Source organism: Pan troglodytes, chromosome 14, assembly GCF_028858775.2.
Source record: "Pan troglodytes isolate AG18354 chromosome 14, NHGRI_mPanTro3-v2.0_pri, whole genome shotgun sequence".
Classification (NCBI taxonomy): Eukaryota; Metazoa; Chordata; class Mammalia; order Primates; family Hominidae; genus Pan; species Pan troglodytes.
Genome location: NC_072412.2, coordinates 83,284,588 through 83,298,862, shown reverse-complemented (window position 1 = coordinate 83,298,862; position 14,275 = coordinate 83,284,588). Strand labels below are relative to the sequence as shown.

At 35.1% G+C, this 14,275-nt stretch overlaps 1 protein-coding gene across 39 annotated transcripts in view; it reads right to left on the bottom strand.

The window, feature by feature from the left end:
* The window catches only part of SCEL (sciellin), a 168,636-nt gene that overhangs the window by 23,975 nt on the left and 130,386 nt on the right, over positions 1 to 14,275 (bottom strand). For 26 of the 39 annotated variants that reach the window (XM_024348289.3, XM_063792236.1, XM_063792235.1 and 23 more), the window contains 8 exons: positions 12,832 to 12,891; positions 11,830 to 11,889; positions 10,841 to 10,900; positions 8,012 to 8,062; positions 6,998 to 7,060; positions 3,310 to 3,369; positions 3,106 to 3,165; positions 2,908 to 2,964 (listed from right to left, as the gene is read on the bottom strand). In XM_024348289.3, the coding sequence (XP_024204057.3) occupies positions 2,908 to 2,964; positions 3,106 to 3,165; positions 3,310 to 3,369; positions 6,998 to 7,060; positions 8,012 to 8,062; positions 10,841 to 10,900; positions 11,830 to 11,889; positions 12,832 to 12,891 (471 nt within the window). The remainder of the gene's footprint in view (positions 1 to 2,907; positions 2,965 to 3,105; positions 3,166 to 3,309; positions 3,370 to 6,997; positions 7,061 to 8,011; positions 8,063 to 10,840; positions 10,901 to 11,829; positions 11,890 to 12,831; positions 12,892 to 14,275) is intronic. The other 13 variants (XM_054665411.2, XM_063792231.1, XM_024348290.3 and 10 more) reach the window with 5 other exon arrangements.

Here is a 14,275-nt window from a genome sequence, read left to right as displayed (position 1 = left end):
GTCCCCAAGTTTATGTTAACAGAAATATGAAAAATATGCAATAGATAGTTAGGAAGGAACTCTTCTCTTTTTGGAATACTAAAAACTTGGGGATGTCTTAACAAATAGGAAATCCTTAAGAAGATGGAAGTATAATGCCACAAACAGTTAAGAGTATTTTTTTTTTCTACTTTAGATGAAAGATGCCTTTTCTAACTATAAAGGCCTTGGTGTCACTAGATGCTTTTCAATATTCATTCAGGAGCAGAAATGTAGCATTTTAATAATCAGTCTAACACAGTTTATAGGCTACCAATAACTGAATATCTCTCTTTGACACTGGTTGATGAAAATGTGAAACTGTTACTGCTACAAGTCATGCAAATTCTTACTGAATAAATGAAAATTTTGTGCACATCTGTATTTGTTCCTAGAAGAAGCTCAAGGATGCCTGCTTACATTCTGATCAATGGCTGTAGTTTGTTCAGCCCCTAACTGTGAATTAAATATAGAGCTGCTGGAAATGTCAGCAAAGTCAGATGAAAGAACTCTGATTCACTGCTGTTATACTATTAAATAATCAGTGCTTGTGTCACACTGAATTGATATAACAGTGCCTTGTGACTGTTCTTCCTACTGGGAGGCACTTTTAAAATACTCTCCTTTATAGCTGCATTAAAATCAAGAGGGCAGAATGGAGAGATTACAGATACGGGTGGCTGAACCAATTGAATGAAGTCACTTTTTTCAAATAGATGGTTCAGTCTTTCCTGTTTGTCTGCTTTGTGATAATTCTTGAACATCCCAGCGGATTCTCATCAAATCTGGCATACTACTAAAGAATAATTAGACATAGGTTAGGTTAGATTTGTGAATCAAGCCGCCATCTTAAAACCACACGATAGTCAATATTTTTAAATTTTTTTATAGTAATCATATCTGTATACGGAAAATGTCCTCTTTCTACGGATATTTCATTAGGATTTGCTGAAATACAAGCTAACTTTCTACCAAATTGGCCTCTTCTAATAAAACAAAAGGCAAAAAACTCTTCTGAGAAAGTTACCATTGTCAACAAAGCACAATTGTCAGAGGGACTGAGGGAGGAAAGGGGTTGGGAAGGGGATGTGGGAGAGAAAGTGAGAGACTACATTTTTCACTGTCAGTTATTACATAACATGGTTATTAAACTTAACCACTTTCAACATGATTGGAAACTTCCTAAAACTGTTACTGATAAAAAGAAAAATCCACCCAACAAATGCCACTATAAAGAAAGGGCTCTACTTAACAAAGATATTTCCGTACGATTCTCAGCAGGAGGGTCCACTGTTATTTCAGCTTTTAGAAAATCCACATGCAGCAAGTGTTTTCTTTCCTCACTGTCATTTTAACAATAATCCTCCAGAATAAATACATCTGATCATACTCCTTTAACTGTGTATGAGCAGAAGAGGAGCATAGGGAATATGAAGAATGGAAAGAAGAAGAGAGTCTGAGCTGATTTAACCACAGATCCTTTGTTTTTCCTCTAGGTAATGACATCAGAAGTCCCTGAGTTTAAGTCCAGGGTGTACTTTCTTTCTTGAAAAGGTTATTTAGTACCTTTGAACTATAGTTTCTTCTTCTACAAAATAGGGTGCATGAATAGATTTCTCATGGGATTGTTGTGAAGATTAAATGTACATGAATTGCCAGTCACATCCTGGGTGCTGAAGAAGTAACAAAACAGCAAGAACAAAATATGATACTCAGATAGAAAACAAGCTAGGAGATGTAAGAGTTAGGCCAATCATGGATTACACTTTCCTCTTTCTCCTAATGGGTTCAAAGTACTTTGTCATATGTTAATTTATTTTTGTCCTTTCAGAATATTGGACTACTATTTCCAGCAATGTATTTATTATGACACAATTTCAGGTCAGCAGAGCAATTTGGACTTCTGATACAGTGCACTCTTTTGCATTATCTATTACTTTATTATCCATTAATAAAGCAGTTTATGTGAAAGATATCAAATAGCAAATTATAAGATATCTTAAGAGTGTAAAATGGAAGCTTATGGTTAAAATTGGTAATATTTTGTGGGCCCACACTAGCTGTGGATCTAGGATTTTGAAGATCATGAATATTCTTTCCAATGTTCTACAGACATGCATTCTAATGTTTTACAGACATCCACATAAACCATTAGTTTGGTTCAACTTCTTCAAAATATCTTTTTTCCTTATTTAATTGTATTCATTTCTTTCATTTCAGTCCTAAAACTCTATTTTCTGTAGACAACAAACACTAAGTTGTTTTAGTGCAAATAAGAAGCCCAGAACTAATTTCAAAATAGTGCGATTGATTTCAGAAGAGTGCAGTATGTTTCCTTGTTTCCTTGTTGACAGGAGTCACATGGGATGGGTCATAAATGTAGCCTCATTTAACACACCAAAGAAAACTAAAAGTCTTCGAAAGAAAGGCAGGAAGGAAGAAAGGAGAAAAGAAGAAAAGAAAAAAAGGATAGGAAGGAGTGGTTCATGCCTGTAATCCCAGCAATTTAGGAGGCTGAGGCAGGAGGACTGCCTGAGCCCAGAAATTTGAGACCACCCTGGGCAACTACTAAGACTCCATCTCTAAAAAAAATTTTTAAAAATTTGCTGGGCATGATGGTGCACACCTGTAGTCCCAGTTACTCAGGAGGCTGAGGCAGGAGGACCACCTGAACCCAGGATTTTGAGTCTGCAGTGAGCTATGATTGTGCTACTGTGCCCCAGCCTGGGTGATAGAATGAAATGGAAGGAAGGAAGGAAAGAAAGAAAAAAGGGAGGAAGGGAGGAAAGGAGTAAGGGAGGAAGGGAGGGAGGCAGGGAGGCAAGGAGGGAGGGAGAAGTTCCTACCCTAGAAACTTGTAAACATGTCAAGATAGTCAAGGTCATTTACCGATTAGTGTTTCTAAGAGCTGAAGGTTTCACTTTAATAAGATTGTCCAAGTCTTGGCTGTTTAAAAGAGAGAGAGAAAAAAGTTCAGATTAGTAATAGATTTTGGGGTTGTGCTAGGTCAATAAAGCAACATTATAAATCCACTTCATCCAGGGCAACAGACAAATAAAAACATGAATTGACTGCTTCTATATATACCTCTGATTGTTTCTGATTACTGCAGGATTTACTTTGATGAGGTTAGCAAGATCTTGGTTTCTTTAAATCAAAAAATAAAATGAGAGCAGGTTAATTTTGAAGTTCTTTTGGTAATATCATTAAGGTTATAAATCTGCTTGAAGTAATAATAAAACTTAATATTCTTTCTGACCAAAGTACATTAAAACAACATAGTTGTATTACCTTTGGTTGTTTGTGAAAATTTCAGGATTCACTTTGATGAGTTTATCAAGATCTTGTTTTCTTTAAGTGGAAAAAATATTAAAGCAACTTGGGTTAGAGATAATCACAGGTTTAAGGTAATTGGAAATGGATAGAAAGGATAATAGTATAAGACATATTATTTTAGTATTGACTAACTATGAAATATGTTTTCTAACCAATTTAGGGGATGAAGAATTATGCTTTATCAGAAGAAAACTTACTCTAATTTCATACATTTTCTTGTCAGAGCCTATCTACAAGGGCAGGCTGGTTAAGTCACCATAGCAAACATCTGATAACTGAAAATTGTTCATTCTTGAATGTATTAACATTATGAAGATACCAGCTGATTTTAATATCCTTATTTTTAAAATCAGGTTCATCAACTAAGGACATCACTTTTTTAAAAGATAAACTCTAAATTGAGGATTATTCTTAATATAAAGCTTAGCAAAGACAGTTCCAGCAATCCATCAAAAGTGTGACTTTTCTTCCCTCTTTGATGGCTGAAAAACTGAATTAAACTCAGCTGTTCATAGTAAAATGAGTTACATACTCTGAAAACTGTCCGCTCCCATTTGAAACTCTTCCTGTTTCTCTTCTCAGCCACAGAACAGTGTTTCCTCTTATATAGTTTGCTATAATTCACTGCCTCAGCATAACCCCTTGTTTTAAGGGTGGGAAAGTAGTGATTTTTCAAAGTGTTCTTCTGAACTGATTTTAATACTTATTCAGAGAAATACATGGCAGTTGCCATGGCAAGAGACTGCAGAACTGATAAAACCTGCTTCCAGTACCATCTGGGAAACAATCTAGATGTACCTCTCACCACAACAATGCTTTTTCCTTATATAAAAATAAAATACATTTTATTCCTCAAAAAAAAAAAAAAGGATGCAAGTTTAGGGACCAAAAGAGCGTCATTTAGAGATGAATCATCAGAAGGTCTGAGAAAAGGTCTGCATTTTCTTCCCCAGCCTTCAACCTTTCAATAGAATGTTCAGGGCTTCATTTAGTTTGATTTATTCTTCATGGTTCTCACCTCTCCATAGTCTATGGAAAGGCTCTAACTGAATTTTCACTGTTTTGAGCTTTCTTCTATGATAATATTTTCAATTGAACATAATAAATTGATATCTATAAATACTATTAAAAGAATGATTGATATATTAAAACTATCCACAACATAATCTCCTTATGTAAATTGATGGCAAAATCTGTCATAAAACTAAACTGTGTCAGAAAGACAACAGTCTTTAAAATGAGGTTAATTTCACATATTATCATAAAATACAAAGAATAAAACTTTGTAGAGTGGACAGTATGCTCAAAAGCCACACTTTAAAAAAAATATAAAATTAATCACAATACTGGTTAGTGTAACCACAGATAATATTTATGTGTCAGCATAATTAAGAGTAAGTAACATAAAAAAAACCACTAGAACTTCCATTTTCACTGTCCTACTGAGCACAAAAATTTAATTTACCTAATAATCTAGAACAATGATATTCTAACCACTGTTACATAAAGCCCAATAAGAAATACATTTTACATCACAGCCTAATACTGTCTTTTACAGACAGACAGCCACACACACACACACACACACACACACAGAGACATAAATTTTATGAAATAATATTCTTACTACCTAAGAACTCTCATATTTTCTATTCAGTTCATTCTATTAATTTAAGAAAAAATGCTGATTGCCATTCACTAAATTAATGACAAGACCCTTTAATGAGTTGCAACCCACATTTGAGAAACATTAGCTTAGAAAACATAAATATATGCTATATTCTACCACCACTCCTATAAAGGCAACACCATGTGTTAATAAAACAAAAATCTCAGGAACAGTCCTGAATTGCCTTGATTGATAGCATCATGCAATTTTTGAAAACAACAAATATGTAGATTTTTTTCAGGCCCTAGATCCTGCAAAACATGCATGTCTAAATTTTATCCAGGAAAATGTAACATTTTTTCTCTCAAGTTACTGTTTTTATTTATTTAGCTTTAAGAATGTAGTAAAGGATACATTAGGATATTTAGGTTATTATTACTTTCATGCAGTTTAAAAGCTGTAAAGTGTTTTGCAATCATTTGCACATTTGTGCCATTGTAATCTATGAAGTATTCTTTCAAGTAACCCTGTGAGAACAGTAAAAAACACGTCCTGGCCATCCCACAGCAAGAGCAACACTCCTATCTTTACAGCCTTTGCTATTTTCCAAGGCGCTTAATTAATTTTTATATATTTTAAGATCAAAGTCTGTGTGCTGTGATGTAAAGACTAGGAGTTGGGCTGGGAGTTAGAAGATCTCACAGATGACTGTGAGATTTTTGCCCCTGGTCTTAGTATTCTCATCTGTAAATGAGGAGATTGGATTGGATAATCTCCAAGGCTCTGTCCATCTCCAAACATCTCCTCCTTGGACTCCATGAATATGAATTTTACTGCCTCTGTGTTTATTAATTAGCTCTTCAATATGTCTCCTTTTTAAGAATGCAACTCATGGACAATATATTCTATATTCAGCAAGCAGTACATGAGTGCTCCAAAATGTAATATATTAAACTGACAACCTATTATTGTCTTGGTGTAACATCTCTGTGCCCCTGGTACATAATTAGCTTTAATCTATGTTAATTGCCTGCTGTTAATAAGATTGACTATGTCTACTGAATTCTCTTTTTGGCTTCCACAACCTATAATTATACCTAATGTACAAGTAATGATACCTAGTTGTAAGCTGTGAACCCAGTAGGTGCTCAGTAATTATTCACTGCCTAAGAGATCATAGAACTACTATCAGTCTTCCACTAATTTTTTCTGTGGCCCTGGTCAAATCACTTAACCTTTCTGAGTCTTAATTTCCTCTTCTGCAAAATAAATAGATTCATCTGGAACACTGGTTTTCAAAATTATTCAAACTAATGGGCCAAGATATCCTAAGGTTCATTCCTTCCATCTCTAAAATTTTACAATTTGTATACGTACCAACAAAACTTAAAAGGGGAAATCGTGAAACCATTCTTAAGATATATTTATATATAAAACAGTAATGTGTAATGATATTACGTCTTCATTTAACCATAGACAAAAAGTGAGTTTCATTATCTCACTGACATTACTTCAAGAATTATTAAACTTTAGGTCCATAACCTTGCTGAGCACAGTAAATCTCTAAAGAATAATGAACCTCATAAAATTTCCACTGACTACCAGAAAACTCTTCTAAAATGAGGTGAATGATACTGCTAATGATTAGTCTAATGGAAGTGTCTAGGTCTTTTTTTAAAACTTAACTACCATTAATAATTATCATCAATTTCAAAGACAAAAGTATTAATTTCAATACCACACAAAACAAAACAGCAGCAGCTCCTAGACTACCTATGCTCCTTCCTGCCCATTTGTCCAATCGCTCTGCTCAATTCCTTTACTGGAGTCTTAGAGAAGAGAAAGCACCGCCATACATTGTTTCCAGCTGCCTCTCTTTCTTGCAATTAACAAATACTGAGACATCTAGGTTTCCACCTGTGATGATATTTTGAGATTTATATTCAATTTGCCCATAGAATAATTCTAAATCATTTCTATTAATTTTGGGTTTACTTAACGAGAAACACAACAAAAATCACATCCATCTCTTACCCATCAGTGTTTTTGACAGCTTTGGGGCTGACATTAATATGTTCATCAAGACCTTGTTCACTGCTAAAACAAAATTAGAGGAAATCGGCAAATTTCATACTGGCATTTCTTTTTTGTTTTGACAGGTGCAAGTCATTCAATAGAATCCTAGTGTAAGAACTCATAAGTTTACTGAGTTTCCAATTTATATATATTAGTTACCATTTTTTTAATCCTCACAACAACTCAATGACATCAATATTAACACCACCACCCCCACCCCCACAGCCTTTATAAACAAAGATATTGCATTTCAGAGGGATTAAGGCATTCCCTGGGGCCAGATACCTAAGTGACTGAGGGTGAACCAAAATTCCAACCACAGCAACTGGACCCCAAACTCCATACTCCTTTCCCCAACACCCTCCCTCTGTCTCATGTTCATAACAATCCCTTACATCCACACAATGCTTTTCACCAACATTATCTTCACAATAATTCAATGAGTGATAGCTTGGGGTTTCTCTGCCATGCTTTTATTAACTTTTGTCCAGTGTATAATGGATCTTAATTTCTCAAGAACAGAAGTAAATTCAATGTCATGCAAAAAATATTCTAATCAAGTATAAGAATATTATGTTGTCAGTTTTTTCACAAGTCATTTAAATATTAATCCCTGTGTTTGTGAGAGAACAGAAAGCCAATATTTACTGATTTGTTCAGTTTTATGAACTTGTAATTTATTAACTATGAACTTATGGTTATAATCTAGTTATGCTTTTACTGTGTCAAAGGAATTTCTAAAGTAGTAATTACACAGAATTAGCTTCAATATTATAATTTTCTATAATAATATAATGAAATTAATGAAAGCAATAATAGACAGAAAAATCTATCCAGCATTATTACACATCAACTTGTTCTCATTTTTTTTCATGTCCCCTTTCAAAATGTCTTTAGTTAAATAATTAATCTTATTTTGGGGCATAAATTGGTGACTTGCTAAGAAGTCTTCAATTATCTTAATAAGTTTACCTTTTGTTTGCTGAAGGGATCACTTTGATAAGATTTTCCAAGTCTTGGTTCCTAAAAAAATGTTAAGTTTCAATAGCTAAGTCAACTAAAATCCAATAATTTGTATATTTTTTCAACCTTAATATTAATCAAATGACCTGCTAATTTAAAACTTCATCTATACTTAAACTTTTAGCCTTATGTAAAAACAGGTGGCTAATATCAATTCATTTCCTGCATAAATTTGTATATATGATAATTTAATTTAGTTTTATTTTTGTTTCTTTCATGTTAACCTCAAAGCAGAATTATTCCTAAACTCTTTATTTTACATACTTTATCTGTGTGGCAGAATTAAACCATTTAGAATATTTTCTGGAGGTTACAATGAGCGAGAGAAAATATAAAATTATTCATTATTTCCATATGTTCCTTGCTCCCCTTCTTCCAAAACAAACAAAAACTGAGATAATTTGTAAAAAAAAAAAAAAAAGAAAGAAAAGAAAAAAGCGGTTATTTTCTGATTCTAAGTTATGCAGGTAATATATATAATATAAATATGTAATATTCACACTACCCCAAGATATTAAATCAGTTCAGAATCACACTTCGTGCAAAGCTAAATTAGCGCAAGCAAGGCCTCAGTTTATATAATTTATGTTTTTATTGTAAACACTCACATAGGCATTCATAGCTCTACAGAGATGCTGCTGTTATCACAGTAATGATACCAACCCTAACACCAAAAGACCTGAATAGGAAACCTAATTTGTTACACTTTATTATTGGATGATATGTTATATATCCTGGAGAGAAAATAATTGGAAAGACTTTTAACTAATCTTTAGGACTAATCTATAGGTTCATTTTATCATGTGTGTATCCTTCCATGTAAATTACTATATTCTATTACATTGAACTGTTTAAAATTGCCATTTTGTTGGTCAAAAATAATTGAATGCCAGTAATTTCATAAGATTCAACCTCCCAGGAAAATTTATTTGCTATCTTCTTCACATTGAGTAGTGCTATGGGGATTTAACAATGAAGAAAAAATTGTAAGAGTAATAATAATACTAACAGATAATGTCTAATAAGCACTTGAACACTAAGTGTTTCACGAGCATGATCATATTTAATTTTTCTAGAAACTCATGAAGAAATTAACTCTTACAATCCTGATTTTACATATAAAAAAGCTGAGGCTTAAAGGAGGTTAAGCAATTTGTCCAAGACTACACAGCTAGCAAAAGGTTCTCTGAAGTAAAAAATCTCACTACCAAGTAAAAGAAATAAACACACAACCAAATGCAATACATGGCAGCATGTGGCTACCAAAATGACAGCCTCAAACATTATAAAGGAAAGGCCATGAATAATCAGGCCATCTTCACCTTTAGAAACTAAGTCATCTCGGGAGAGGGAAAAGGCAACTGTCTTTCACTGAATCTTAATGTGTAATGTAATTATATGGTCTCTGGATTTAGTGTCTGACCCTCAACAGTAAAAATAAAGTTGTATTAATATATGCCAAATCAGGGGGGTGGTAGGCTGTATTTCAGAATCCACTTCAACTACATTCAGATTTGATTCTCTTCACACACTCAAATAAAATACTGTGTAGTCTAGGGGTCAGCAAACTATGGCCCTCAAGCTAAATCCAACTTGCAGCCTGCTTTTGTAAATAAAGTTTTATTGAAACGCAGCCATGCCCATTTGTTCACAAGGTACTTATGGCTGCTTTCACACTATTGGCAGAGATGACTAGTTAAAAACAGAGACAATTTTGTCCCTGAAACCAGAACTATTTACTATTAGCCCATTAAGAAAAAGTTGCTGACCTCTGATCTAGTCTAAATAAGCTCTGTTTGATAGCCACATACTGTAAAATAGACTGTATTCCAATATGCAAAATAAGACAGGAAATCTGCTGAGAGAAGATATATATCTTGGTATCTTTTACATCTAACTCATGTTCAAATTCATATAACAATATACATTTACAAGCTGGTGGTTTTGTTATGCCTGTTTATTTACTTAACATGATATGACTTAGAGAAGATTCTTTCTATATAAAAGACAAATGTCATTCTTTTTTCAATGAACTGAGAATAATTTTTTAAATGACTTCCCAACTTTAAGAGTTGTTTGGGTGGTAGACAATAAGAAGAGAGGTAATACATGATGGAAGAAGAAGGAGGAAGAATTTTTTATCATATGAAGACCTTTCTTTAGGCTACTTAGATCAGGGAAATTGTTTGGGGTGATGTTTTGTCTCATGGGGAATCCCCATTAATTTTTAAGGAAATCCTCAGCATGGAACACAATCTCATACTGGTAAGAGATCATTCCTGTCTTTCAAGGAATTCTCTCTCCTGTGGCCAGAGAGCCTTCGGTAAGTGCTTGAACACTAGATTTCTGACACAGGATCTGTTGATTTGGGTCCCATCATTGGTTGTCTCTATGGCGGGACAATGCAATTTATCTTTTTTTTTTTTTTTTTTTTTGACGGAGTCTTGCTCTGTTGCCCAGGCTGGAGTGCAGTGGTGCCATCTCGGCTCACTGCAACCTCCACCTCCTGGGTTCATGCCATTCTCCTGCCTCAGCCTCCCGAGTAGCTGAGACTACAGGCACCCACCACCACGCCCAGCTAAATTTTTGTATTTTTAGTAGAGACAGGGTTTCACCATGTTAGCCAGGATGGTCTCCATCTCCTGACCTTGTGATCCTCCCGCCTCGGCCTCCTAAACTGTTGGGATTACAGGCGTAAGCCACCGCACAATTTATCATGTTTTTAAGCTCATTAGGAAAAAAAAAAGGGGGAGAAATAGAGAGTTCCATAAACCTTACCCTTGGTTAGTTCTGTTTCTTTCAGGAGTCACTTTAATGAGGCTGTCGAGACTTTGGCCCCTTAAAAACATAGAAAATCAGATCAGTGGTAGATTTAAATCGAATGGTTTCAAGTGTTTGTTAAAACAGAGAAATACTTTTATTATAAAATATTTATTAAAATAATAAAATTAGAGATCATCTCAGAGGGCTGGGGGTTTTCAGTGTTGACTGTGAATATACATATAGGGACCTAACTAAAACTGGAGAGAAATAATGAATAAGAACTTCTAGAAAATGTTTGATGTCCCAGGCCAGGCACTCTTCTTAGTGATTTACATGATTTGTCTAATTTAATACTCACATCAATCCTATGACATAGGAAGTATTATTATTCCAGTTTCATAGAGGGAATAACTGAGACACAGAAACCTTAAGTAATTTTCCCACATGGCTAGCGGTAGCAGAGGTGGGATTTAAAGCTAGGTAATCTGGCTGCAGAATGCCTGTGCCTTACCATGACACCAAATATCTATTGGAACTTAGTAACTGAATTAGATTTGGGAGTGTTGGGAGAGCTCCTCGTGCAATTTCCTCACTTTGAGGATGAGAAACTGAAGCCCAAACAGAAGTGACTAGTTTGAGCACACACAGGTAAGAGGAGCAGAGACAGGCCTAGACCCACAACTATGGGGTCTGGTCTAGTTCTCTTTCCCCTCTACTGTGTCATCCATCCCTTCTGCTTAAGAAAAATAATAAATCAATGAATAAAAATGTCCTGTCCATCCTGGGAAAACAACTTTATTCCTGATTAGTCAAAGAGTAATTGTCTCATTGTATCAGAAATTGGTTGACCAAAATTTTTAACATTTCAGATGTGAGGTAGCAGGGTTACATGGCTTTTCTTGAAGGATCATTGGGTTCAGCATCAGTCAGCTGAAATGATGCTTTAATTATACTTTTAGGCATTGGTTACTATGAAACAAAAAAGGGAGCTTATTAAATCTTACCCTTCAGTACTTTTTTCTGTTCCTGGATTCACTTTGATGAAGTTATTAAGGTCTTTGGAACTTCAAACAAAAAAACAAAAAACATGATAAATAAAAATGGAATTAAATTAATTGATTGTTTTGATTTAAAGGATACATGTACTCAAGATAAATTTTACTACTGAGTTTTGAGATAAATTGATACCAGTCTATGCTCTTAATTTAAAAGACTAAAATTTGTGACCTTCTTACCAATCACTGGTACACTGACATAGTTTCTCATTTACCCCCAAAATAAAACCATATAATTAGAGCAAGACTCCATTAAAAAAAATCAGTTAATGAGTGACATAATAATCTGCTAAAAACTCTCACCTGGTTCCCCTAAGCATTCCATCTAATGCTATAGCTATAACTAAACTGTTTTGTTAATAATTTCCATTTGTAATATCCTTTTTTAAAAAATGGATTTTATACCCATTATTTCATTCATTCCTAACAACTATCAAGTGAAAAAAAACAAATATTATTATTATTTTGGCATGGTGTTTGGCTCTGTCGTCCAGGCTGGAGTGCAGTGGCTGGATCTTGGCTCATTGTAACTTCCACCTCCTGGGTTCAAACGATTCTCCTGTCGCAGCCTCCCAAGTAGCTGGGACTATACGTGCACTCCACCATGCCTGGCTAATTTTTGTATTTTTTATAGAGACGCGGTTTCACTATGTTGGCCAGGCTGGACTTGAACTCCCAACCTCAAGTAATCCGCCCGCCTTGGCCTCCCAAAGTGCTGGGATTACAGGCGTGAGCCACCGTACCCGGCCAAACAAACATTATGATCCTCAGTTTATAACTAAGGAGGCTGAAGCTCAGCATTCAAGGGACTTGTTCAAAGACACCAAGCTGGTAAGTAATGGGGTTCAGCCTTTCTGATCCCAATCCAAAGGTTTTTCAACACATCTTCTTTCCTGAGTGCCACAAATGGATGGGGAAGGGGAAGGAAGAGAGGTAAGACATAGTCCTCACCCTTGGTTACTTCTCTTTACTTCAGGGGTCACTTTGATGAGATTATCGAGGCTCTGGCCCCTTTAAAACATTGAAGAAATGGTAAGATTGACAACATGTAACAATGGTAGACTGACAACAAGAAGATAAAGCTATTTCATTAAAACTCAGAAGCAGTGTAAACACTCATTGAGATCATGCCAAGGAGTTGAAGACTGAAGATTGTGAAAGGTGACTATGCAGAAATATGTAGGGATTTGTACATCTCTGAAATTCATTGAGACTCAGGGAGACATTATTTTAGTCTCAGAGCCATTTGGCCGCTAGCAAGTATTGCACTAGGATTCTCTCTACTTTTATGCACTAAATGCTATAATTTTAGCTTTTACCAGGTGCACAAAACATTTTTGTAACTTAGTCTATATACTTGTTTCATGAAGCATTCCAGAAGGCATACTCTTTATCAACCTCCAACATGTAGAACTTTAAAACCAGCTTTGGAGAATCCATATTCTGTAAAATTGGCATTCATTAGCAGATTTTTCTATCACAAAACTGTATTAAGATTAATACACCAATTTGTTAAAAATCTATGATATGCAACCCAGTAATTGCTTCTGGTACTTATAACTGTGTGTTAGAATTATGAATTTTGACTAGTTGTTTTTGGCAACAAACAATAGGAATATTAAAATCTACAGAGTTCTGAAACATTCTGAAATGTAAGATATATCAACTGTAATATCTTACAGTAATATCAACTGTAATATAAAGCGCAACACTCTGGCTGGGCATGGTGGCTCATTCCTGTAATCCCAGCATTTTGGAAGGCCAAGGTGGGAGGATCGCTTGAGCCCAGGAGATCCAGGCCAGACTGGGCAACATAGCAAGATCCTGTCTCCATAATCTTTTTGTTTTAATTAGCCTGGAATGGTGGTGCACACCTGTGGCTCCAGCTACTCATGTGGCTCATGTGGCTGAGGTGAGAAGATCCCCATGAGCCCAGGCTTTTGAGGCTGCAGTGAGCTGTGATTGCACCACTGCACTCCAGCCTGGGACACAGCAAGACCCTGTCTCAGAAATAAATAAAATAAAATAAAGTTCCACACAGTCATCAAAAACATTTTAGTAGTTTCTTGTTACTCTTTAGTATACCTCGGTTTCTGATCTTAGTGGAATTTTGCTTTTCTCCCTGCATCTACATGTGTTTTCTGCATACCAGTAGCAGCAGTAAATGCTGCTCTGATCTACAGAGGATGCCACATAGGGAAAAGAACATCCACAGGAAGGCCCTTTTGCACTGCATCTCCATACTCTGTGACCCTATTAAGGCCATGTCCAAAAGCCCCAAGGTTTTGTCTATACAACATCAAAGATACAGATATTTGGAAGCAACTAGATGCTGATTCAAGTCTTTTATTTGTATCCAGATGTCTGAGAATGTGATATACAGACTCAAAGTAGC